Source organism: Micromys minutus (assembly GCF_963924665.1).
Source record: "Micromys minutus genome assembly, chromosome: 13".
In the NCBI taxonomy this organism is placed as follows: domain Eukaryota; kingdom Metazoa; phylum Chordata; class Mammalia; order Rodentia; family Muridae; genus Micromys; species Micromys minutus.
Genome location: NC_137982.1, coordinates 8017494 through 8041388, shown reverse-complemented (window position 1 = coordinate 8041388; position 23895 = coordinate 8017494). Strand labels below are relative to the sequence as shown.

Here is a 23895-nt window from a genome sequence, read left to right as displayed (position 1 = left end):
AATTGAACTCAGGACCTCTGGAAGAGCCATCAGTGCTCTTAAGTGCTGAGCCATCTCTCCAGCCCGAGTGTCCTTTATAAGTGACTTAGTCAGTCTAAATCTCTTCCAGGTAGCTGGTCTGGTTTCAGAATTTTCTTTGTAGCTTTGCTTGTCTGAGACTCTTCTTTTGCAGCTTTTATTGCTTACTCTGGCAGGAAGGGGGCCTAGCGAATCTGGTCTGTTTCAGGAACTTCCTGAAGCTATTTTGAGTTGCTTACCTGCCCGCTTAAGGGACTTCCTTTCGGGATGGAATGTTTCGATCTTGGAGGAGACTGTTGTATGACCCAGTCCCTGACCATGTGACCACACTACTTCTCTTTCTCTCAAGAGCAGGAGTTTCTGACAGCAGGAACAGTTTGCTGTCTTGAATGTTTGGGATAAACCCAATGTTGATATTCACAAGCACAGTTACCATAAGCATGCTCTGAATACTTGTTTGTATGAGTCTGGCCTTGGGTATTTCACCTGCCCCAGTCACCCGGACCGGAACAGCCATGCACTCTGACCCAGTCACATCAAGGAGAACATCAAAGCTCAGAAGTGAAGGAACTCACCACCCAGGCCCCTAAGTGAGCCAGCCAGTAGGATGCCCTGGGATTCAAACCGTTTCCTGTCTTCTGACATTCTTCAGGGGTTGTTTGTTTGTTTGTTTACTAAAATCCGTATCAATTCCTAACACCCTGTGTACAACTTACTCCTTAATGTTCTTCTAGCAAAGTGGCAGTCCCTGGATGCTGCTACTGTTGCCTGTTCACAGGCGCTACTAGGCATCCAGGGAACACTGAACGGGACCTGAGTTCAGAGCATGGCTCTTAGAAATTGCACACACCTGGCCAGCACAACCTAAAGGCCAACAGGAGGCTACTCTCAGAAGTCATGACCGCAGAAGAGAAAGGGAGGTGGGCCAGAATCTGGACGGGCGACCGCTGCCTGGCCAATAGCAGCCCCACCCCGCCCCCAGCACCCCCCACCCCGCCCCCAGCACCTCGGAAAGCAGCCTTCATCACCGCCTCCATCGCTGGCGCGCGCCAGGGATCACTTTCCCGGTTCACATTTCTAAGGCTGCTGCTGGGTTATTTTGGTCGGGAAACCTGATCCTTCGCTCGGTTTTTTTTTAGCACCTTGGAGAACTCTCAGTGCCGCACCGGATCCGAGGCCGCGCCCAGCCTGCTGACGCCCCCCTCTGTCTTTCCCCAGAGGCTCCGTGCCATGGGCACCGCTCGCTCACCCTGGGCTGGGGCCAGAGCGGGTCCCTTAGCCGCCGCTCCGCACACGCAGGGTGGCGTCAGCCAGGCACTGGAGGCCGGATCCCAGGGCCCGGGGAGACCGTGAGCACTGAGAGGCATCAGTTGCCAAAAAACTCTAGCCTTACGGACCCAGTGCGTTGGACACTCGAATGCGGGCACCTGGCACCAGGCCAGCAGTGACCTCCGCTCAGCCTCCGCCGACCAGTCATCAGCACAGTTACACAGGACACACCCCCCGCAAACACACACACACACACACTTTTCCATACACACTCTCCTCCATCACACCCACAGTTACCCACACCCACAGCCGCTCACATGGGTGCGTGCACACGACACGAGTCCACAGACAAAACACACAGGTCCACACAGCCAGAACAAATGCAGACACACCGTTCTCACATTGTCACACACTTACACAACACCACCAGGGGCTCACTCACATCATTACACATTAAAACACACTGTTTCCCCGAGCTCACTCCCTCCAAGCCTTCCATTCCACTCCCAGCTCAATAATGAACTGCACATCAAGACAACTGAGCCGTCCACTTCCTGATTGATGAGATTGATTCATGTAACCACTGTGAGCATCAATTCATACCTATTCATTATTTATGCTAATTCCTGCCTCCACTCATCATCCCTGGAGTTGTCCCTCAACCTTCTGCCCCATTGGGATGTATGTACTTCTGACTGTCTGAGGAGGATCGAGTGTCCAGCCAAGGTATTCAGTGATGGAGAGGCGTGTGGAGAGGTCTCAAGCCAATGCTGTCTGCCCTGGGAGAATGTGGTTTGGAGCATTTAGCCAAGAGAGTATTCAAGGTTCACAGCCAGATCAGACAGTGGGTTTTATGCAGTTGTCTCTACCTCCCTGCTGTCCCCTATGCCTGGCCACTGTTCCTCAGTGGAGAGCCATGTTATCAATGAGTTGGGGCCAGGGGACTTGGGGTCTAGTAGCAGACCTTCTCTGAATGACTTCTCTATGGTCCCAGGCAGGTCTAGCCTGCCTACCTTTGGACCCACGCAGCCATACCTAGATCTGTGTCTTTTCGTTTTGCTGCAAACCCTTCCAGCAGACTGGCCAGGGATTTTTGTCTCTACCCACCTGTCTGTCATGGCCATTCCAAACCTCCCCATTGGCTTTCCATCTGGTTCTAAACAGTTGAGGCAGGAATTCTGCTTCCCGGGGCAACAGAATCCCAGTTCTTCATATTTCTCTCCACGGTTTGAGAACTTCCTTTCTCTAAGAATGCCTTTCTGGACACTTAAAAGATCTTGCCTTTGGGGGTAGTGAGCTCTTGGCAAGTCTGTTGTGGTCCTAAATGCAGGTTGGTTTACAATACTTAGTGAACCTGTGACTCTGTGGCAGCCACTGGACACGAGGTGCCTACACCAGGGATAGATTATGAGAGAACTCACTCAATCCAGTCACTCTGGGTTCAACTGTCACCCTTCCACCCCGACCTCTACACCAGGCACATGTGTCACCTGTGTAGTGAGATGACAAGGCCTTGTTTAGGGGTTATCGTCAAGGCCATAAAAATAATGTGCGTAGAATAGAAGCCCCATCTCATAGTCTGTTCACTAGGGAGATGCAGTGGTGAGGCCATGTCATGGGCCTCTCAGGGCTTGTTCAGGGCTGTATACTATTTTTTGTCTCTGACCTGTATGGCTTTGGGTATTCATGATCTCTCTAGTCAAATGTAGTAGGGCTGTGCAATCCTGACAGAGGTATGGCAAAGGAGAAGGAAGGAGACAGTGTGGGTCCATTGGTGTGGAACATTTCTCTCACAGATGTCCCCTTTTCTCTGTTGTGTAGACAGTAGCATCTTACACTCTCATGGGAACATCCTGACCCTCCGCATACGCTGAGGCAGATATTGGTTTGTGTCCCCAAATCACAAAGCTCCCAAAAAAGGCCATGCAAGCACAAGGCTGTGTTGGGAGGTAGGAGAGCCAGCGAGGCCCAAGAGTGTGCGAGCAGGCAGATCAGGCAGGAGCTGGGCCAAGTGATTTTACAAGTGAGCTTAGTCCATTCAAACCCTCTGTTCTGGCTGCCCCTGCAGGAGCTACCTCAGATGTAGCTTGGCAGCTCCTGACCCTAAGCCAACCCCTGCAGGTCAAGGTGAAGTCCTTTACAGGGGATGATGTTATGGGGAGCCAGCGAAGGGAGGTTGCATTCTGCACAGGTCTACCTGTGGACCCAAATTTCACTCACGGTCTCTGGTTTTCTCTGGTCCACTTCCCCAGATCAGAGTGATAATAAAGATGCTGTTGGTGTTTCACACCAATAACTGGCTCTGTAGCTCTCTGTCATCATGGCAAGCTCATGAAAGTACTATTACTCCCAGTGAGCTTCAGGGGAACCCCTCCTCAAGAAACCACCCCTGGGAGCTCCCCCGTGTGACTGGGCAGTGTAGCCCGTGGCATCTTTTCCCTAAGAAATACAGGGCTACACATAGGCACCGGGAGCAGCCTGGAACTTTGTGTCTTGTTTTTGAGAGATCATTTGAGTTTTCACAGAAGCACTTTGGCCACTGGGCTCTAACAGGTTCCAGGCATTTGAGGTGATGGAAAATGAGTTGGACATCACTAGATTTAATGGCTTCCTTCTGTATGCATGGAGTAGCACAGTATTTATCTAGTGGCAGGTGTTGTTGCAGGTCGCAGGGGTTCCCAGAAGAATAGAATGTAGTGTGGAACCTGAGGAGGCCACTGTGTTTTCCCAGGCCAGGGAAGACTGCAAACTTTATATGATGTTCTTAGAGGACGATATATCACTGTGGCATCAGTCAGGTCCGGATATACTAGTTACTTGAAAGTTGGTTGGGAAAGGGACATTGCCCCACTATCTAGGACCATGGGACAGTGACAGTGGTCAGGCTGAGAATTCGGACTGGGGAAAGGCAGCAGCCACCTTAACTGGCCATTTTCTGCTGTGGCCAAGCTGGTGTGACATGGATTCCTCACAGAGAGACCCTCCCAAAGTTTCAGAAGTGTCCTCTCCAGCTTCTGCCCTCTCAGGCGCTCAGTGGATTCCAGCTTTGGGACCGACTGCAGATAGATACCTGCTGCCCTGAGCCTGCTTCCCACAGCCCTGAAAGTCAGAGTTAAGAGGCTGTGGTGGGGCGTGCCCTTAGCGTGACTGGCAGGTTTGCTGATGTCACAAACTGTCCTTTTATCTAGAAGGTAAAGGCACGGCAGGGGTGGATCTAGGGGTGGATCTAAGGCCTGAGGCTACTTAGGTTCGGGCTCTCCTACAACTTTGAACCTCAGTTGAGACCACTAGATGGTTGGGGTCGTGGGCGGGCCTTTTGGGCGGGCCTTTTCGGTCTTCCTCTCTGGGTGTTTTTTCCTGTGAGACATATACATAAAGAGCTTTTCAACCCAATGTCTGATGAATATAAACTTCTGACACTTGGGACCAACCATCTGACAACCCTCTGACCATACTGTAGATACACCATACTGTAGATACAAACGATCAACACGGGGTTGGGGGACACCAACTTTTCCCACCCTCCAAACCTTCCCAAGTCTTGGAGCCTCCCAAAACCTCCACACTTTCCACTCAACCACCAACCCCGGCAGTTAGAATTCCCAGGTCAGTGCCCCAAGTCCCCTGAACTGGAGAGCTGCTGGCATCCAGAAGTCAAAGGGCAATAGGAACACCCCCAACCCCAGGACCCGAGAAAGACACAGAACTACACTACCCAGAATTCCTAGGGTTAGGAAAAAAGGAAATGTCGTTTATGCAAGAAGAGGCTCAACTCCCCCAGCAGCTGCAGATACAGGGGAAAGAGGGATAACCAGGGGGGAGGGTGCACGGTGCTAGGGTGGAGAGCCCGGCGGGCTGGAGGAGGAGGCGGTGCCTGCCCGCCTGCTGGCTGCCGCCGCCTGCGGACCTGCATCCCGCGGGGCACACGGGCGAGCGCTGGTGCTGCGTGCGCCGGTGCGCGTTGTCGCCCGGCTGCAGACGAACACAGGGGCCAGGCCGGCGCAGGGGCCGAGTTTCTGCAAAGTTTGACCTGGTTGCCTTTCCGATGCTGCAGCAGAGCGAGGCGGCGCGGGGCGCGCCAGGCGGCTGCGGCGCGGTGGCGGGGCAGAGCGGTGACAGCAAGCTCATAATGATCATAAAATAAGGAGGCGCTCGGGTTGGGGGCAAGAGAGCCCCTAGCCTCAGCCCTCCGCCCCCGGCCATCCCCACAGCAGCCTGGAGCCAGGAGGGGCTTGGGGATCCGAGGCGCCCACGCCATCCCCGGACCCTAGTAGACAAGAGCCAGGGGACATTGCCCAGGGGAGGGGGCGCCTCGAGAACGTACGGTCAGAGAGATTAGGGGAGACCGGAGGGCGGTGACCCAGGCACCTGGAGCGGCCCTAGGGGCAGGTGAGTTTTCGACGCCCCCTGGGTGGGAACCTGATTGGTAAAGTTCCTTGGCGGAGGCGCGCGCCCCGGACGCGCTGGGCTCTGCTGCGGCTCAAGATAGGTTAGGGGAAACGGAGGCAGGGGGCGGGACGGGGGCAACACGCCCTCTTGGAGTGGAGCCGCCTCTGCCAGCGAAGGGCAGCATGCCATAACGGACCGGTATGGGGATGGCACTGCGGCCCCTGGGACCTAGACACCCGAACAAAAAGGGGCGTTCCACGCTGATGGCGCGGTGCTGAAGCGCAGCACCCAAGCCGCGAGGTCCTAGTGACCCACTGCGGTAGTAGTCTGGCCGACCCTTCACCCCGCCCCCGGGCTGGACGGGTGTCAGCGAAGATGTCACGGGAGGCGATTATTCGCTGGTGCGCGCAGTCGTGCGGCCGCCACTGACGGGGCGGGCGGAGGGGGGCGCCACCTCCGGGGAGACCGCCCAGAGCTGCGCCGTCAGCTCCGCAGCCGGCGCCCGGCGCACACGCATCGCCGCGCCCTCGAGTCCCCCGCAGTAAAGTTCGGCTTAACTTTGACGCCCTGTGCCTTCCACCTCTCTGCAGGTCCTCGGCGGCCGAGGCGAAGCAGGCGGCGGCAGACACCCGAGCGCAGCCCCAGAGCCCCGTGCAGCAGTCAGCGGCTACAGCGACTGTGGCAGAAGAGCGCGCGAGTGGGCGCCGGAGGGGACCCGGCAAGCACCTAGCCCGGAGCGCGCCTCTTGGAATCGCGGGTGGGTGCCGGCCTCACAGAACGCCGGACCTCTGACGCTTGAACGGGAGCTCGCGCTGCAATTGATTGGGGCCCTCCGGGCGGGCGCGTGTGTCCCAGGGAGCCGGTGCGGAAGGCAGAAGGGCAGGAAGTCGGCGTTCTGCAGCGAGGGTGGTGCGACCGCGCGGGGACCGAGTCTTCCTTATTTATGTGCCTGCTAGAGCCCGTCTGCTTCCTCCGAAGACTTCAGGGACAGTGTCCGAGCTGCCATCCCCAAGTGTGAGGACGCAGCGCTGGATGTCAGAACAACATGCTTATCCATTAAACTCCAAACTTTTCTTTTTTTAAACCCAAAGAATATCGGTGGCTTTTGCCCACTGCTAGAAGAAGGAGCCCAGGGCTCTTGAGATGCAACAGAATCCGTATTTATAACAAGGCCCGGTAGTGCTATGCAAACCCCTTCCACTCCCGAAGTTCTCTAGCCTATGGATCTCGCTTTTGAGTTTTGAGATCAGATTGCGCGCTCTGCACTGGGTCCTGCAACCTCCATCCTTTCAATGCCCTGTTATTTTTGGGACTGCTGGCCTTCCCTGGAGATTAGAGCGGTCCTGTGTGCCATGGGCTGTATTCAGAGCATCGGAGGCAAAGCCAGAGTCTTCCGGGAAGGGATTACCGTGATTGACGTGAAGGCCTCCATCGACCCCATCCCCACTAGCATCGACGAGTCCTCCAGCGTGGTACTACGCTACCGGACACCCCACTTCCGGGCTTCAGCCCAAGTGGTCATGCCGCCCATCCCCAAGAAGGAGACCTGGATCGTTGGCTGGATTCAGGCGTGCAGCCATATGGAGTTTTACAACCAGTACGGGGAGCAGGGCATGTGAGTATTCCTGGAGACAGGCTGGGGGCTTGGAGGCTGGAGCAGGGCTGCTGGGACACAGGGCTCTTTGGGCAGCGGTGGAACTGTCTCCAAGCCTTCTTGGGTCAAGCAGTTCTAGGGAGCCTTTACTTGTTGATTAGGGTCCTAGCTCAGCTAGACCTGCCCTGCCATTGTCCCTGGTGTTCGGGGTTGTTCTGTCCTTGGCAAGATGCTGAGAAAACATCTTGTGTGTTTTGTGTGTGACCCTTTGTTAAAGCAAGTATTAAAGCCATCTGGGGTCACTAGAGAAGTCACCTCTCTCCTCCTAGGCTCAGGCCTCCATGAACCCATGAGGCAGACAGGAGTGGTTGGAAGCCTCCAAAGTAGTTTCCAGACTTCTTTGCATAGGACTTTGCTGTGTGGCTTGAACTTATGTGTCTAGGGTGTGTTATGTGTGTGTGTGTGTGGGGGGGGATGCTCAGATGCACAGAAAAGATGCAAAGGCCAGTTTTGCCATTGTCAGTGGTGGTGGCTGGTGGCAGTGTGTGTTTGAAAGGGACTTTGGAAACCCAGTTTGCTTTGCAGTGTGCAGCTTTGTCTCCCAATAGAGGTCAAGGGTCAGCATCCAGTTTGTCTCTAATGGGGCCCTGACTAGGAGCGGCTAGAGGAATACACTGGTTTCATCTCTGTGGTTTGGTCTCCTAGAATGAGATAGATCTCCACAGGACCCTGGAGCCCCTGGGTCTTGTTTTGCATGCTCTCTGGGCAGAAAGAAGGCTATCCCCCCATGTGGGAATCATGCTCATTGGGACAGTGGTAAAAGCAGCTGCTGAGACCCAGTGTTTGGTGGAGGTGTAGGGAGCACACAGGTACACACAGTCCCTGGCTTGACCCCGGTGGTGGCTCATGGACACTGTCTTGTAGCCTTTGGTGTGCACTCTATGTGTGACCTCACTTCTCAGCTTTACAAGTGGGGGAGAGAGGGGTCTCCTGGAGAGTTGGAGCTTATGTTTGAAGAATGTCCATAGGGCTGAGAGATACTGGACATAAGTCAACAGATGTGCGTTCTCCATTTTTTAAGCTGTTCAGGAAAAGAGGAAGATGGGATAAGGCTTAAATGTAGGTTGTCACCCGTTGGGGTACACAGGGTCAACTGGGCTCTCAGCAGTCCCATCCCTGCCTTTGAGCCCTTCCTCTTTTAAGCCTGCAGATACACAGCCATCCCAAGATGGGTGGCAAGACTCAGTTATTCAGGGAGGTCCTTCACAGGCAGCCTTTGGTCAGATTCTTCTCACATCTCTTCCTGGATTTGCAAAGTATCAGTTGAGAAACTCAGGCTTTCCTTAGGGTGAACCTGATGTCTTTTAGCTGCCCCCAGGGGAGCTTGGAGTGACTTCACTCTATTACCCAGTTAGATGAACCTTGTGCGTCTTAGACTCTCTCCCAGGCGTGACCCTAGGCAAGTGTCTTAGCCACTCGGCGTGAGCCTCAGTTGACTCATCTGCAAACTGGGGCTAATCAAAGTTCCTTCAGCATAGTTTATTGAGGGAGTTACTCAGGCAACCTTTGCCCCCTCATCCAGCACTAGACCGAGTTCATGTGAGGCCTGCAACCAGGTGGCTGTCAACCTTGATGTGATTTCAGTTTTAAGCCTATCAGCCGGAAGTAAGCGATGAAGCTGACATTCTGTCCTGAAACCACTGACTTCGAAAAGACAGCCAGCTACTCCTAGCGATGTGTTTTCTCCTCAGCTTGGGTCCTAAACTCTTAACTTTTAAAACTGAAAATGGCATCACGTAGAGATGGGTAACTGGCCAAGGTCATTTTCTTTGTTTCCTGTCAGTGCCTGACTCTCTGCTCATTGTTTTAGGGTACCCTGGCTCTGAAGTCCCAGGTCAGGCTGGGCCAGCTGCATTTGGGGAACAGGGGCAGGCGATTAATCCTTTGGAGGAAATGCGGTCTGAAGCGTGGACTTGCTGAGTAGTACTGTCCCTGTGATCCACTGCACTTCCCTTCCCACAGAGACACTGGGCTTTTGCAGGAAGCCTAGACTCTGCCCTTCATAGCTCCCTTCTGGCCACGGACAGAAACATTTAGATGGGGTTGTTGAAAGAACCTTGCAGGTTAGGCATGATGGCACAGACCTCTAACCCCAGCACTCTGCAGGCAGAAGCAGGCAGATCTCTGACTTGAAGGCCAGCCTGGCCTACCTAGTGAGTAAGTCAGCCGGGGTTTCATCACGAGACCCTGGCTCCCAAAACAAAATAAAAATTGCACCTTCCTATATGAACTCTGTAAGTCCAAGTGAGTAAGTGAGCACCTGTGCCCTGGCAGATACTTCTTATTGGTGGTTCGGGGTGTAGCATTCGGAGCATGCTTGGCTTTACCTCCCCCAACTTGTAACCACCACAAATGTCCCCTAGGAGGGATGTGAAATTACTGAGACTCAACTCCGATTGTTTGGGTCTCCAAAATGAACTCTAGGCCCCAGGCATCAGTGACCTGAGGAGGGGACAGCCAGGTGGCCTAGGCTGGATTAAGGTTTGTTATTCTTTACAAATGGGCTTATACCAAAAATATTAATTCTGACTACTTAGCTGAAATCCAGAATATCCCCCCGCACATTATCCTTGCTTGAAATTAATCCCTAAGCGAGGAGGACTTCGTTGGGCGGCATTCTGGACTTGAAATTATTTGTGACGTAATACTGAATTCTAAATGTCACCACTTCAGTCACAGCCCAACTGTGCAAGGGTGTACTGGAAGATAGTGGATTGTGCCCGCAGGAGAGCATTCTATATGGTGTTGGGACCAACCCACAGTACTTTCAATGCCAACTCCCCCCTCCAAACTGTCGGAGACACCTGCCTCCTCAGCTGTCCCCCGCAATTCCTCAACTGCCACCTGTCAGCTGGGATAGAGCTTTCTAAGTGACAAGTTACAGTTTCTTGCCTGTGTGGGAGACACGGTGCAAGTTCTCCCGAGTTTGTTCTTCTTTGGAGCTCTCTGGGAACTTGGCCCAAGGCCAAGGCCAAGGTTAGGTGCAGTGCAGCTTGTGATGATGCGGAGGGGACCGGAGGAGAACATTTCAGCCCTTGTAGTTCCCATCTGTGAAAAGGGGGTACTCCCACCTCTCTGCCTACTTGGCTTCAGGGAATGAAGCAAGGTAGAGTACTTGACACAAAGCCAGCACCCCGAACCGCCCTGTGCTCCATCTCCCCAGATACCATGATTACGAATCCTGGGTATCAGTATTGGGTTGTTGTTCCATACTGTGTGGCCAAATAATGCTACACCCTGTGTTCTCTCTGGGTGCCTTTCCATAGCAGGACAGCCTTGGTCCCTGAGGCCTTGTGCGTTTTCCTGACCCACTCATGTGCTGTCACAGCTTGGATAGACTTGTCCGAAAACACTGGAACTCTGGTTGTCTTTCTCCCTGCTGTCTCTGGGGTGCATCCCAGGACCTCAGAGGCCCCAATTCGAGGATAGGAATGCAGACTAATTCCCAAAGCCACTTGCCCAAAGATGTTTGTTTAGCACCTGAGATCTGGGGGATGGCCCCCAAGAGGAATGTCCCTGCTGGCCTCTTCCCGGAGCCAGGCCCTGAGGCCTCACAGAACAATTGAAGACTATACTTCCTGTCTTGGAGCGGAAGGCAGGCGGCTTCCCCCATCTGCTGGGCAATGGCGGAGGCCAGGGCGGGGGTGGGGGGGTGAGGGGGGAGGGAAGTCCTTGCTTCCCAGCTTCAGGGTGGGAGGGAAGTGGTGGGGGTGGCCCAGGCTGGGGGAACTCCCCTTGGACTATCTAAGTGATGGCTTCAGCTTGAAGCTGCCTTTGGAGAGTGGGGAGCCAGTGACCTGGGGGTGCTGCAGACAGGGTTATGGGGAAATGTTTAGGGAATACTAGGGCCTCTGCTGCAGACCAGACCTGGTGTGAATGAGAAAGGGCCTGTTGTTTCCGGAGTAGAGTCAAAGCCACTGCTATCCGCTGTCCATTATCCAGTGAGCCCAGCTGTCTCTGCACCCTTCTGTTCAGGGCATGTGATTTTGGGGTCTGACTTCCAGAATGCTGTACCCTAGTCTGGACCTGGCTTCTAGAGACATCACAGGTAACTTAAGAAGCAAGTAAAATTCATACATATGTAGAAAGAAGCCAAATCTTCCAGGACTGCGGTAGGACCAGGGGGTTGTAGAGAAACCAGGCATCTTGCAACTGGGAAAGAGAATTAAGATCTGTCTACTGTGTGCTGTTGCAAACAACCAGGTTTCCATGGGAACAAGAGTGTCACATTGGAAGATGAGCCTAGGGTCCTGCTTGGTGGCAGAGGCCTTGGGTTCCATCCCCAGCACCACAAAAGCTAACAAGGCATGGAAGAATCTGATAGAGAAGGTTTATGGTGAAGAAAATGCTAAACATGGGAAGACATACTGTGTGTACAAGCAGAAACGTCTGGAAGGATGTTTACTGAAGAGTATTGTCCTGAGTTACCTCCACGAGGGCAGAGGAGATAACTTGGCTTTTACTTTATTAATTTTTTTTCAAGGCAGGGTTTCTCCATGTATCCCTGGCTATCCTAAAATTCTCTCTGTAGACCAGGCTGGCCTCAAATTCAGAGATCCCTCTGTCTCTGCCTCCTGAGTGTTGAAATTAAAGGAGTGTGCCACAACCGTCTACTTTATTAATTTTCTAATGTCTTGTTTTGTTCTCTTTAAAGAGAGAACATCTTTTATTACTAGAAACTAATAAAAACTTTGAAGGAAGAATCGTTTATTCAGTAACCTCTGAGGGCAGTGGGCTGGGCAGTTCCAATGGTTAGTATAGGCCTTGAAGCTATTTGAAGCAGACAGTGGTCTGAGTCACTCCTCCATGGGTCAGGCCAGGGCTGGGATTGGAGTCTGGAGGAGGGATGGGCTAGAGGAAGGCTCTAGAAGTAGGCCTGTGGGAAGAGATAGCATACATTCCTTGTCTGAGCTGTGGGCAGGGGCTGGGTGCCATGAAGGAGCTGGTGATAAGTTATGAAGGGCTCAGTTTTGAGGCATCTTAAGGAGCCTCTGAACATCACTTCCTATAACATTGTACAACTTTACCAGGCTGCTCAGCTGTTCAGTTGGCGAGCAGGTGAGCTAATCCTTTACTTCCCAAGCTGTCTAGGCGAGCGTAGGACCAGGGTTGGCAGAACAGCCATAAGTACTGGGCAGATCCAGTCCAGAGCCTCAGTCTCTGCCTCAAACGTGTTCTTAGAATGCCATGTATCATGGGGGTGGTGGTGATGGGTGGTGGTGACATCATGTAGGCTCAAAGCTAAATTCCATTTTAAATTAATTAAAGTATGATCTATTGTTATTGTGTGTGTGTATTCGCAGTGCATGTGTGCATGGTGCATGCTACCACATGTGTGTGGAAGTTAGGACACATTTTAAGTAGTGGCTTTGGTCCTTCCACCTTTTGGCAGGTTCCGTATATTGAACTCAGGTCATCGGGCCTGAATGAATAACCAGTGCTTTTACCCACTCAGCCATCTTGAAGCTCCCAAATTTCTCATTAAAAGCAAGATATTTAATGCACGCAGAAAGCTTTGTGTCCCTAGTGTGGCCAGCCTGCCCTTGAAGAAGTGTGCCTTGGAGATGATTTATTTATTTGCTTAACAATTAGTATTTTTTTCACACTATGTCTTACTATATAACCTGGAACTTGCTATAGAGATCCTCCTGCCTCTGGCTCCTGAGTTCAGAGATTAAAGATGTGAGCTACCGTGCCTGGCTGGCTCCAGCTGCTTCCCCACCCTCCCCTGAGACAATTTGTATGTGTGAGTGTGTGTGTGTGTGTGTGTGTGTGTGTGTGCGCGCGCGCACATTCAAAATTCTGATGGTCCTAGAACTCACTCTGTAGACCAGGCTAGCCTTGAACTCAGAGATTGCCTGCCTTTGCCTCCCGAGTACTGGGATCAAAGGTTTGTGCCACTACCGCCGGGTTCTCCAGTTGTGTTTTTTAAGTGAATAATTTTAAAAGAAAACACTAAATGAAAAGAAAATAGAGGAGACACTCAGACAAGAGCAAAATGAAGGAAATCTCTACTGCTTGGAGCTTGGAGTACTTGGCCCTGTGATCGGATCGACCTCTGTTCCCTGGGTGTAGAACCCAGCATTGAGGAGTTGTGATCAGAGTTCAGGAGCCTGAGAATGAACAGGAGAGAAATGAGGCCTGAGGACCTGTGTGGGCTGCATGTGCTGAGGATAAAGCCAGGCCCCCACTGACAGCTGCTATTCGGCATATGTGAGAAAAGTCTAGAACCTTTGATAGGGCATTTATTTTTCTGGATAAATAGGGAAGGTTATTACTATTAGTTTAGTTCAGAGCTATGGGGGTGGCAAGTTGTTTATGTCCCCAAGACCTTAAAGGAGTTGGCTTTTGGCTGCTGACTTGTCTGAGGTCTTTGAATTAGGGTGACCCTCTTCTGCGGCCCTTTTTGACCACCTCCAGTCTCAACTGCAAGTCTTTCTAAACCCCCTTTACTCTCAGTCACACATACTGATCAGAGCCCCCCTCTCTGTGTGTGCACATTTTTTTTGTAAGCACACAGATGTATATTCACGTAAGTCTGTGCGCACATGCATTTGTACATATGTGTGCTTATATGTGTCTGCATGTGTACAGGCATGACATGTGTAGACATGTGTGAATTTGCATGCATACTTGTGTACATTTGTAGATGTGTCTGGGCATACATGAGCGTGTGAGGGATAGCTTTGTGTTTTGGTGTCAATGGGTCCTAAATGGTGACTCCCCAGAGTTCACCAGATATGCAAGGTGAATCTGGGGAGTCAGTGACCCAGCAAGCTGCTGAGGGCCCCGGGAGCCAGGCTACAAGCTTAATGAGGCCCAAGTCTAGGTCAAGAACTGTGATGAGTGTGGAAATATGCAGGAAGGTTCAAGGCAGGTGTGGCTCTGTCCCCTTGGCCTTTGTGGTTCGTCTGGGGAAAGACTGGCCACAAACAGTTTTTTAATTGCCCTGGAGTATGTGCCAGGAGACAGTTACAATGTCCTAATGGTACTGAGCACTGGCCAAGGGCACCTGGCTTGTGTAAAGACCTAGAGTAGTTTGCCTGGGGTTATGGCCAGAGTTTAGCAGCTGCCCCCTTCCCCCATCAGAGCAGAAGCAGGAAGACACTAAAAGGGCCCTGGGGTGGGAGGGGTAGGGCCTAGGTGGGGAACTGAGATTTAGTTGGGCCGCAGCTTTATGCACAAGTGAATGCTTGGTCTTTTGGCCTTGACTGCCAAGACAAGCTTAATAGGATCAGAGTAATGAGACCAAATTTGTGTTTTAAAAAGACCGTAGGGACTTCTGAGAGAGCAGGTTAAAACCTGGGAGTCCATACAGGGCAGTCGATTCTCTGCCAGGGAGCTGGAGTCGGTGGTACTGAGTGCCCAGGGCACAGCTCTGGTCCTCCCTTTCTTGGCTCTGAGGCAGATCTTCTGCAGACATGGTGTGTTGGTGACCAGGTCATTCGCTGCAGGATTAGGGGTGTCTAGAGGATCTAGGGATACCATCTCAGACGTGGCGCTAGGGGCTCTGAAAGCATGCTGAGGTCCAGGTTCAAGTCTGAGCTTGTCAGCTACTCTGACATCTCACACCCCAGAGGACAAGGACAGAAGCACTGCAGGTGGCCTGGGAAGCAGGTGACTTGTGTACATCTGCACAGCCGTGGCCGAGCAGGTCCCTGTAGCTGGCATCACATTCATGTTCTCAGTGTCACAATATCCCGTGTTTCTCCACAAGGTCTCAAGGTCTGGGTGGCTTGGGTTTTATTTTGTTCTGTTTTCATTAAGTCAAGCCAGCCTCAAGCTTTCTGACCCTGAACTCTTAGTCCTCTTGCCTCTGCCTTCCGAGAGCCCGGACTTCAGGACTCAGGTGTCTCATCACACACAGGTCAAGAAGGCTGAGTGTCAAGGCTGAGGTCTGAGTTTGCCCTTCCAGAGCAAGTGCAACCCTACAGAGGCCGCCTTATGGTTGGTGACCTTGTCACATGTGGGAGTGTGTACAGTATGAAAGGCCAGCACTTGGGAGGCAGAGCTCTGAGTTTGAGGGGCCAGCTTGGTCTAATAGAGCAAGTTCCAGGACAGCCAGGGCTATACTGAGAAACCCTGTCTAGAAAAACAAAACTTCAATACAAGACAAAACAAAAAAGAGTTCAAGGCCAGCTTCAGTTCCATAGAGAGTTCGGAGCCATCTTGATGTACTTGAGACCCTGTCTTTCTTATTTTATTGTGTGGCCTGCTTTTTGACCTCTAGATCGTAAGGGTGCTTACTTAATGGATATGGTTTTTCGGGACAGGCTTTCTCTGTATAGTCCTGGCCATCCTGCAACTTGCTGCCTTCAAACTCACCAAGATTCTCCTGCCTCTGCCTCCTAAGTACTGGGCTTAAAGGTGTGGGCCACCAGGCTCCGAATCCTAAGGCCTTTTTAAAAAAAGGCTCTCCCCAATTTTGTTACTACAGATGTGGCAGGTAGTATGTATTAGTACATTGTCTCTCGAGGAAACCCTGGGGTGGGCATGGACGCCATTAGTGTGGATGCTGATGAGAGAGATTCAGAGTACAGTGACTGTCAGACAGTTAATGGCTGGGTCTCAGTTTCCATCCCATGTTGCTTTGCGATTCTCACCCTATATCCCTGACCAGCCCCCTGGGCCTTCCCATCTTCCCCAGCTAGAAACCTGCAGGCTCCCTTGATGATCCACTGCAGTACAATGCAGTTGGCTCTGCTTTGCTTCTGAGAAACGTCACCAGCTCATGAAGACTTGTCACCTGTCTGTGACTGGCAGGGCTTGGTCATTCAGGTGTAGGGTCACAGAGCAAGGTAACACTAAGACCTGGGCCTGCAGTAATTTGGAAGTTCAAAGGGGCTGTGAGTGTTTTTTTTGTTTTGTTTTGTTTTGTTTTTTTGGTTTTTTGTTTGTTTGTTTGTTTGATAAGTCTGTTCTCTCTTTTAAGCTTATATATTTTTTGAGGGACAGGGCATATGGTCCTCACAGACTGAGACACGGTGACATCAGACCGAGAGATCGGGGTCAGTTTTAGAAATAGCTTCTCTCTTTTTTTCTATGTGGGTCTCAGTGATGCGACTCTGCTTTTGGTTTTGTGGTAAGTGGTTTTAACCGATGAGCCATCTGGCAGGCTCTTGTTCTCGAATGGCTTTCTACTGGGCTTGGTAGCTCTTGATGGCGGCTGAGGCAGGAGGATCTCCCTCAAGTTTAAGACCAGCCTGGGCTACTGGGGTGATTGGGATAAAAATGAGGTTTTTTTTTCTTTTTAAAGATTTGTTTTATGTATGAGTACACTGTAGCTGTCTTCAGACACACCAGAAGAGGGCATCAGATCTCATTACAGATGGTTGTGAGCCACCATGTGGCTGCCGGGAACTGAACTCAGGACCTCTAGTGAAGCAATCAGTGCTCTTAACCACTGAGCCATCTCTTCAGACCAAAATGAGATCTCCTAAAACCTTCCCCACTACAACCCGAGTGCCAAAAGGAATAAAACCGTTCCACCCCCCAGGCATGGGTACCAGAGTTTAGATCCCAAGGGTGCAAGTAAAAGCTGGCTGGGTGTGAGGGCCTGCTTGTAATTCTAGTTTGTGGGAGACAGAGACAGGAAATTCCCAAAGCCAGCCAGACTAACATGGAGAGAACCCGGGCCTCTCACAGATGTGCACATACATGTAGCTGCACACATGTGCTGCCCCACACATACATGTACACACACCACACAAGCACCAGCATTTAATCCTGCCCCTGCCCATCCTCCTGTGGCTGCAGTGGTGCTGACACTCCATCAGTCAGACTGGGTGCCTCAGGTTTGGGGTGCACACACAGTTCAGTGGCCTTTGGTACACTCGAAAGCACCACACCATCCCTCCCTGGAACCATTTGCTGTCACTAACAGAAACTCCTTCCCGTTAGTCAGCATCCTCCTTTCTGCCCAGTGGCAGCCCTAGTGCCACTTTGTCTCAGAACTCAGAACTGGGCACCACATGTATGTGTTGTCTGGCAGAAATTACCTTTCTGTGGTGGCTTCTATCAGTTAGCGCAGTGCCCCTGGGTTTCTCCATGCTGTGGTGTGCTTCCGGATTTCCTTTCCTTTCAAGGCTCCCCCATTGTGTGTAGATACTGAGTTTTCCTTGTCTATTCAGCCGCTGGACTCAGTGGCCCTCTCCCTTAGTTATCCTCGCCACAGACAGAAAAGCACTTTCCTTATTTTTAAGAGAAGCCTCATGGAGCCCAGGCTAGCCTGCAACTTGCCATGTAGCTGAGGATGCCTTTGAACTCCTTATCTTCCTGCTTCTGTCTCACAGGGGCTGGGATTACAATCAGATGCCTGGCTAGGAATGCTCTTTTAAAAGGAGTGTGATGTGGGCTCCTGTCGAGTTGTGGGGATGAACAGATATGAAGGGAAAGAGGCAGGGCAGCAGATGTGTCTTAGTGCTGTGTTATTAGGCCTGACCGGAAATTGGGTGGGTCAGTTGGGTTCATGGGCAATAGAGTCCACTCCTTGGCCACATCTGAGCAGGTGCTGCCTCATTCCACCTGGGGTCCTTCTGGGTGATAGTCCCTAGGTCTGCCATCTGAGGGACCCTGAAGCCTGGAAAGTGTGTTCCAATGGCCACAGGTGCTTGGGAACTTTATCTCTGTCCCTGTAGTAACTTAGCTGGACTAATGGGTCCTCTCTTGAGTTTCTGTACCAACCCTGGCAGTCTCTGCTGCAGGCCTTCGTTGTGCATGTGCCTTGGATTGGCAAGTTCTTGTGCAGCCCCTTCTGTCCCCCTGGGGCAAGTTTGATGGTTCCGAGGGACCTGGTGTGGGGAGGACCTTGTCTAGGTTCTCGTGCCACAAAGGGAGCTGGGACTCAGGCCTGTGGGAATTCCATGTCTGAGCTTGTTACCCACCACGGGCCCAGCAGCTAGAGTGTATCCCTTCTACCTGACACGCTCAGTCTGACACACCCAGGAGGGACAGATGTGGCAGGAGGAAGTTCTACGGAGCCGCACCTCAGGCTGTATTCCAAGGCCGTGTGACCAGTAGAGCCCCTAGCCTCTATGAGGCCTCCACGCTAAGATCATAGAACTGTGTGGCTTCATATGGTTATTCCAGTGGTGTCTGTGAAGACCCAGCTTTGCCAGTGTTTGTCATTCCTGTAGACTCAGTGACAAGATCCTGTCACAAGAGACAAATAGGGCTTCTCCAAGTCCCAGCGGACATCTCATCTAGCAGTTTAATGACTGTGGCTCTCATGGAAGGTGCTGGCCTTCTGGAGTGGTCTGGCCTGGGATGGTACTCTGAGAATAGTTTGAGTCTTTAAAAAAATATTATATATACATATTCTTAAAATTATGTATATATTTTATGTATATGAGTGCTTTGCCTGTGTCTATATTACAAGAAGAGGGAATCAAATCCCATGATGGTTGTAAACTACCATGTAGGGGCTTGGGTTTGAACTCAGGACCTCTAGAAGATTAGCAGTGCTCTTAACCACTGAGCCATCTCTCCAGCTCTCCAAAATATTAACGTGTGTGTGTGTGTGTGTGTGTGTGTGTGTGTCTGTGTGTCTGTGTCTGTATGTATGTGTGCGTGTGTCTGTGTGTGCAAGTTCTCACATAGGCCAGAAGAGAGCACCAGATCTCCTGGGGTTGGAGTTAATGGTGTTTGTGAGCTGCTGGTGTGGGAACTGAACTGGGTCTTCTGTAAGAGCAGTAGGTGAACCACTGGGCCATCTCTCCAGCCCAACACTTGGGTTACTGAAGCGGAATGTGACTAGACTCTTCCTACCTGGTATTGGATGTCTTGTCTATTGTCTGCTCAGCCCAGTACCTGACCTCACTATGAGAATGCAGAGCTTTTCTGGTGACTGGGCATCTCACCTGGCCTTCTTTGCCCCCTAGGTCTAGCTGGGAGCTTCCTGATCTCCAGGAAGGCAAGATTGAAGCCATCAGTGACTCTGATGGGGTAAACTACCCCTGGTACGGCAACACCACAGAGACCTGCACAATTGTGGGGCCCACCAAGAGAGACTCCAAGTTCATTATCAGCATGAACGATAACTTTTACCCCAGCGTCACGTGGGCCGTGCCCGTCAGCGAGAGCAACGTGGCCAAACTGACCAACATCTACCGGGACCAGAGCTTTACCACGTGGCTGGTGGCCACCAACACCTCCACCAATGATATGATCATCCTGCAGACCCTGCACTGGCGCATGCAGCTCAGCATTGAGGTGAATCCCAACCGGCCCCTGGGCCAGCGTGCCAGGCTGCGGGAGCCCATTGCCCAGGACCAGCCTAAAATCCTAAGCAAGAATGAGCCCATCCCGCCCAGCGCCCTGGTCAAGCCCAATGCCAACGATGCTCAGGTTCTCATGTGGAGGCCCAAGTATGGGCAACCGCTGGTGGTGATCCCACCCAAGCACCGGTAACAGCCAGGCTGCCTCCTGGTGAGACTCAACGTAACGATATTACTGCTCAGACGGAAACCCAGATGCCCTGTCCGGTCATTCAGAAAAATACAACCATTCTACCTTCTCCCGGGGCGGATCTCACTGTGCTAATACCCGCTGGCCTCCTGGTTCTTCCATGTGCTTCCCCGAAGGGAGGGGGGCCACTAGGACAACAGGTGTACACCCCAACCCCAGGGCTCCTCCCCTCCCCTCAGTGTTCATTGCAGCCGATTCTCTGAAACACAGCTTTTTTATTTTCCCCTCCTCTTTGTGGATTCAGGGGCAGGGGAGGCGGCTGATTGTCAGGGGACCCAGCCTGCCCTTCCTGCCCCCCCTCTGCCTGTCCTCTGCCATGCGGCCTTATGTAGACTTGCTTTGCCAAACTTTTGCCTTAAGCTGAATTTAAAGGAGAGAAAGAAACAGAAAGGTCACGGATCTCTGCCCTATAGGACTTGCCCTCTTTCCCGCCTGAGCCCCGCCCCTCTTCCTGGGTGTCTGGGGGAGGGGCGAGAGTGGGCTCTCAGGTGTAAAACCAGCTGTTTTATTCTGTCTCCTGAGCAGAATCAAAACCACAGACTCTGCCTAGAGTTCCTACTCTACCCCAGTGACCCCCTCCCCAGTGCCCACCAAGGGTGTGAGCTGAGCAGGGTATAGATCCATGACCTCTCTCTCCTCAGTAGCCTTAACTTGCCTGGTGAAGGTATTCTGGAAGAAGAAACGGAGAGTTCCCAAAGTGTTAGGTTGGGGCTAGGTAACCTTTTCACTTTTGCTATCTCCAGAACCCACCCCTAGGAATGTGGCTTTTTCTCTTCCGTTTTATCTTGGTCCCAAATGCCTGGCAGGGTTGGGGTGGGGGCATCGCCACTGAGTCTGGACAGTCCCAGCTGTCCTAAGGTAAAGAAAGCATGCCCTTTCCTCCTGGCCATCACTGTCACACTTGAATCTGGGGTTCTAGCACCCAGGGATGCTCATATGCTAGCACACTGTAAAGAAGCCATCATGACAGGGCTCATTCTCAGGGGAAGCAGCTTCCAGACTATCTGGGGCAGACTGTAGATAGGCTCTGAGCACCAGCTGGAGGGTGCTTGGACCCCTCCCCTCCCCATCCTAGGTGCTCCTGGGGAGGTGTGTGGAGGTCTGGGGAGCAGTCAGCTGATTCACTGTCTCTTGTCTGGAGAAGGAGACCCAAGCCCAGGACTGAAGAGAGTCTCCCAGGCTTGGGAGGTATCAGGCCATTGTGAAACTGGCTTGACACATGGTAGTCTTGAGGTCTACCTTCTGGAGCCCAAGAACTTGGCCTTGAGTGACGCCAAGGTTTCTAGGAATGTCTGCTTTGTGCTGCTTGAGGGACACTCCTTTAAGCGTGCTGATACCTGCATCACTGGATTCGAACCAATAATAAGCACAGAAAACCGTTATACAAGAAAAATAATGTTTTTGCTGCTGCTGAGCCATTTGTGGGGGACCCTTGGAGACAGCATGAGAGGGTACAGCTAGATCCCAGCTCTGATTCTACATTCAGACGCTTGTCCTTCCAGGGCACTTAATGTCTGGTCATTCTCAGCCACTAGAGTTGGGGGCTGCAGTCACCTGGAGTACACCGAGCAGAGCACTCTAATGGCACAGTTGCTGGAGAGCCACTCTTCAGGGCTGGACCCCCCTCGAGCCTTCCCTTTCCCTAGGTAGAGGTTGTTATCTGAGCTGGGAGAGCCATGAGCTGGCTGTTGGCTGGAAAGGCCTCCTCCATGTTCAGGATGTCCCTGAAGAAAAGAGACAGGCCCTAGTGAGGGTTGGGAGGCGAGTCCTTGTCCTGGATTGGGTGGTCTCTACGGGTTTTGTGCGGCTAGGGATTAGGAATCACCATAGAGGTGGCCTGAACTGCTCAGGACATGGGGACCCCCAAACCCACATTTCTTGAGCTCCTTCCCCACTGCATGCCTGGCTTTGCCTACCCGGCTTCCCTTTCCTCTCTACCCTCCTGCCTGGTAGAGGACAGGGCTAGGGAGAACCCCAGAGAGGCTGTGTGGGTCAGCGCGAGAACACCCAGCTTCTCTCGGGTTGCCTCATGTTGACAGACCCCAGGCTTTTCTGCTGTCCTTCACACCTGTGCCCACCCAGGCATGGACACTCACTCTTCCTAGCAATAAGCACCAGCCGTCCTTGGTCAGGGACGGTACTGTGAACACGAACCCATGTGTGCACTTACCAGCAGGCGCAAGACTCTTGAAGACAATGTCAAATGAACTTGTTTGTTTTTTTTTTTAAAGATTAAAATCAAAGATTTAAAGAGAAATAAAATTAATTTTAAAGCACCCTCGGCTCTGGTGGTGGTGATGTGGGGTCACAGGCTCACTGTGGCTGGCCAGGCTGAGTGCATTTGGAAAGACGTTGTGTGGTTGCTGTGCTAAGTGCCTAAAGACAGGGACTCTGGCCTGTCAGCCCGGACACCTGCTATTTCTCTGTTGGGACTGGCGCTGGGATTATAGAAGTATTCCTGACTGGTGTCCCAGAAAGACAGTAGACTTAATGACAGCTTTTGTGTGTGTGTGTGTGTGTGTGTGCACTCCATAGATTTGTAGAGACCAGAGGCCAATGTCTTCCAGGGCTCTCTATTTTATTTTTTGAGGGAGAGTCTCTTAATGAACCTGGGGTTCTGGCTTACACAACTGTGTCTGGCTTTACCTGGGTCTGGGGAATTCATTCTAGTCCTTCTCTTTGTGCAGTAGACACTCAGCTGACTAACCCCAGCTTAAACACACACATACACACACACACACACACACACACACACACACACACACACACACACACACGTATCACTCTATATCCCTAATTGGACTGGAAATGTCTGCTAGTGAATCTCCCTATGCAGAGACACAGGACAAGTCCGGCACATGACTATGCTCCTGTCCCTTACTAGCTAATGAGGAGGCCAAGTGGGTCTGGTATGCCAAGAAGAAACCACCTCCTCATTGGAACATTTGTGTGGAAAGTTGGGGGACCCAGTGTTGATAGAGAGACTCTGACCTAATCACGAGCTTCTGCTGCAAGGTCATTTGTGTGGACTTGGATAAAACCCAGGCCTTTTTAAAAATGGGCTCTTGGGCACTGCCTGCTGGCCAATGTGGATGAATAAATTAGAGTCTAGAGTGACTGCACTATGATGGTCCACGGGGGTTTCTCCATCTTATGGACAAGAAAGCAGGTCGTGAAAGGGGGGCTGAGAACTGGCAGACCTCTTGTCTTACAAGAGGTAGAGCCAAAATTTGACTCTTGGCCTGAGCCAGCCTCTGACACTACACATTCAGTCAGAGCAGAAAGCTGTAGGTAGACATTTGGTGCCAAATAGTTGTTTTTAGTAAGGAAGCCCTTAGCTTGCAGCATGGCTTCCATTCAGGGTCTTCAGGCAGAAAAGACCTTTCTCCTCACCTCACTTTCCAGAAGTCTGTGTACTTAGTTATGTATGGCCCTTAGAAAAGCTGACTTTGAAGAAGGACTAGTGTCTCCTGAGGGCTGGAGGCTTCCCCAGAGTGGGTGTGGCCTCACTTTAGGGCTGTGAGGGGCAGGAAGTCCTCAGTTCACTTACTCAGGCCTCCCACAAGGCTTCTCTGGGTATTTTACCTTACAATACCAACACTGCCTCCCTGGCTAGAGGCTGAGACACAGGCAGAAAGTTGTGTCATGGGCTTCTCTAGTACTCTCCACCCTGAAGGTTCTTGGGAGGTGCCTGTGTCCGGTTGGTTTTTGATGTGGACTGAGCGGGCAAGCAAGGGTAGAAAGTACCATGGTGGGTTTTTATTGTTGTTCTCTCTCTCTCTCTCTCTCTCTCTCTCTCTCTCTCTCTCTCTCTCTCTCTCTGTGTGTGTGTGTGTGTGTGTGTGTGTTCCCAAAAAAGTAGTCTAGTCAGATCACACAAACCAGAACCCAGGAGCTCAGGAAGCCATCACTGGGACAGCATTCAGCTGCGCCACAGTAGGATATGTCATCTGCGTTTGGGGAGTGGAATGTGCAAAAGTCAAGTGGCTTCCGAGTGACATCTGATGGCTCAGTGAAGGCCCTCCGCCTGCTCTATGGCAAGTTAAATCCAGGAGTTCACACTAGGCTGAGGGAGAGAGATACCAAGTCCACAAAAGCAG

The 23895-nt window shown here is 51.9% G+C and overlaps 1 protein-coding gene across 2 annotated transcripts; it reads left to right on the top strand.

Annotated features, from left to right (window-relative positions):
* Nucleotides 1-5130: 5130 nt before the first annotated feature.
* On the top strand, nucleotides 5131-21979 carry FAM78A (family with sequence similarity 78 member A). Of its 2 annotated transcripts, XM_080927283.1 has the most exons (3): nucleotides 5131-5676; nucleotides 6267-7291; nucleotides 19210-21979. In XM_080927283.1, the coding sequence occupies exons 2-3, from the start codon at nucleotides 6969-6971 to the stop codon at nucleotides 19736-19738; spliced, it is 852 nt and encodes a 283-aa protein (XP_080783409.1). In that variant the 5' UTR covers nucleotides 5131-5676; nucleotides 6267-6968; the 3' UTR covers nucleotides 19739-21979. The 2 variants fall into 2 exon arrangements, with proteins under 2 accessions (XP_080783409.1, XP_080783410.1); XM_080927284.1 differs by lacking the exon at nucleotides 5131-5676 and having other exon boundaries at nucleotides 6252-7291.
* The last annotated feature ends 1916 nt before the right edge of the window (nucleotides 21980-23895 follow it).

Bases quoted from the DNA above. Each gene is read 5' to 3' on its own strand.
- FAM78A (XM_080927283.1), top strand. From the start codon at position 6,969: ATGCCCTGTTATTTTTGGGACTGCTGGCCTTCCCTGGAGATTAGAGCG. The intron at 7,292-19,209 runs GTGAGTATTCCT...TTTGCCCCCTAG, and splicing joins CAGTACGGGGAGCAGGGCAT to GTCTAGCTGGGAGCTTCCTG.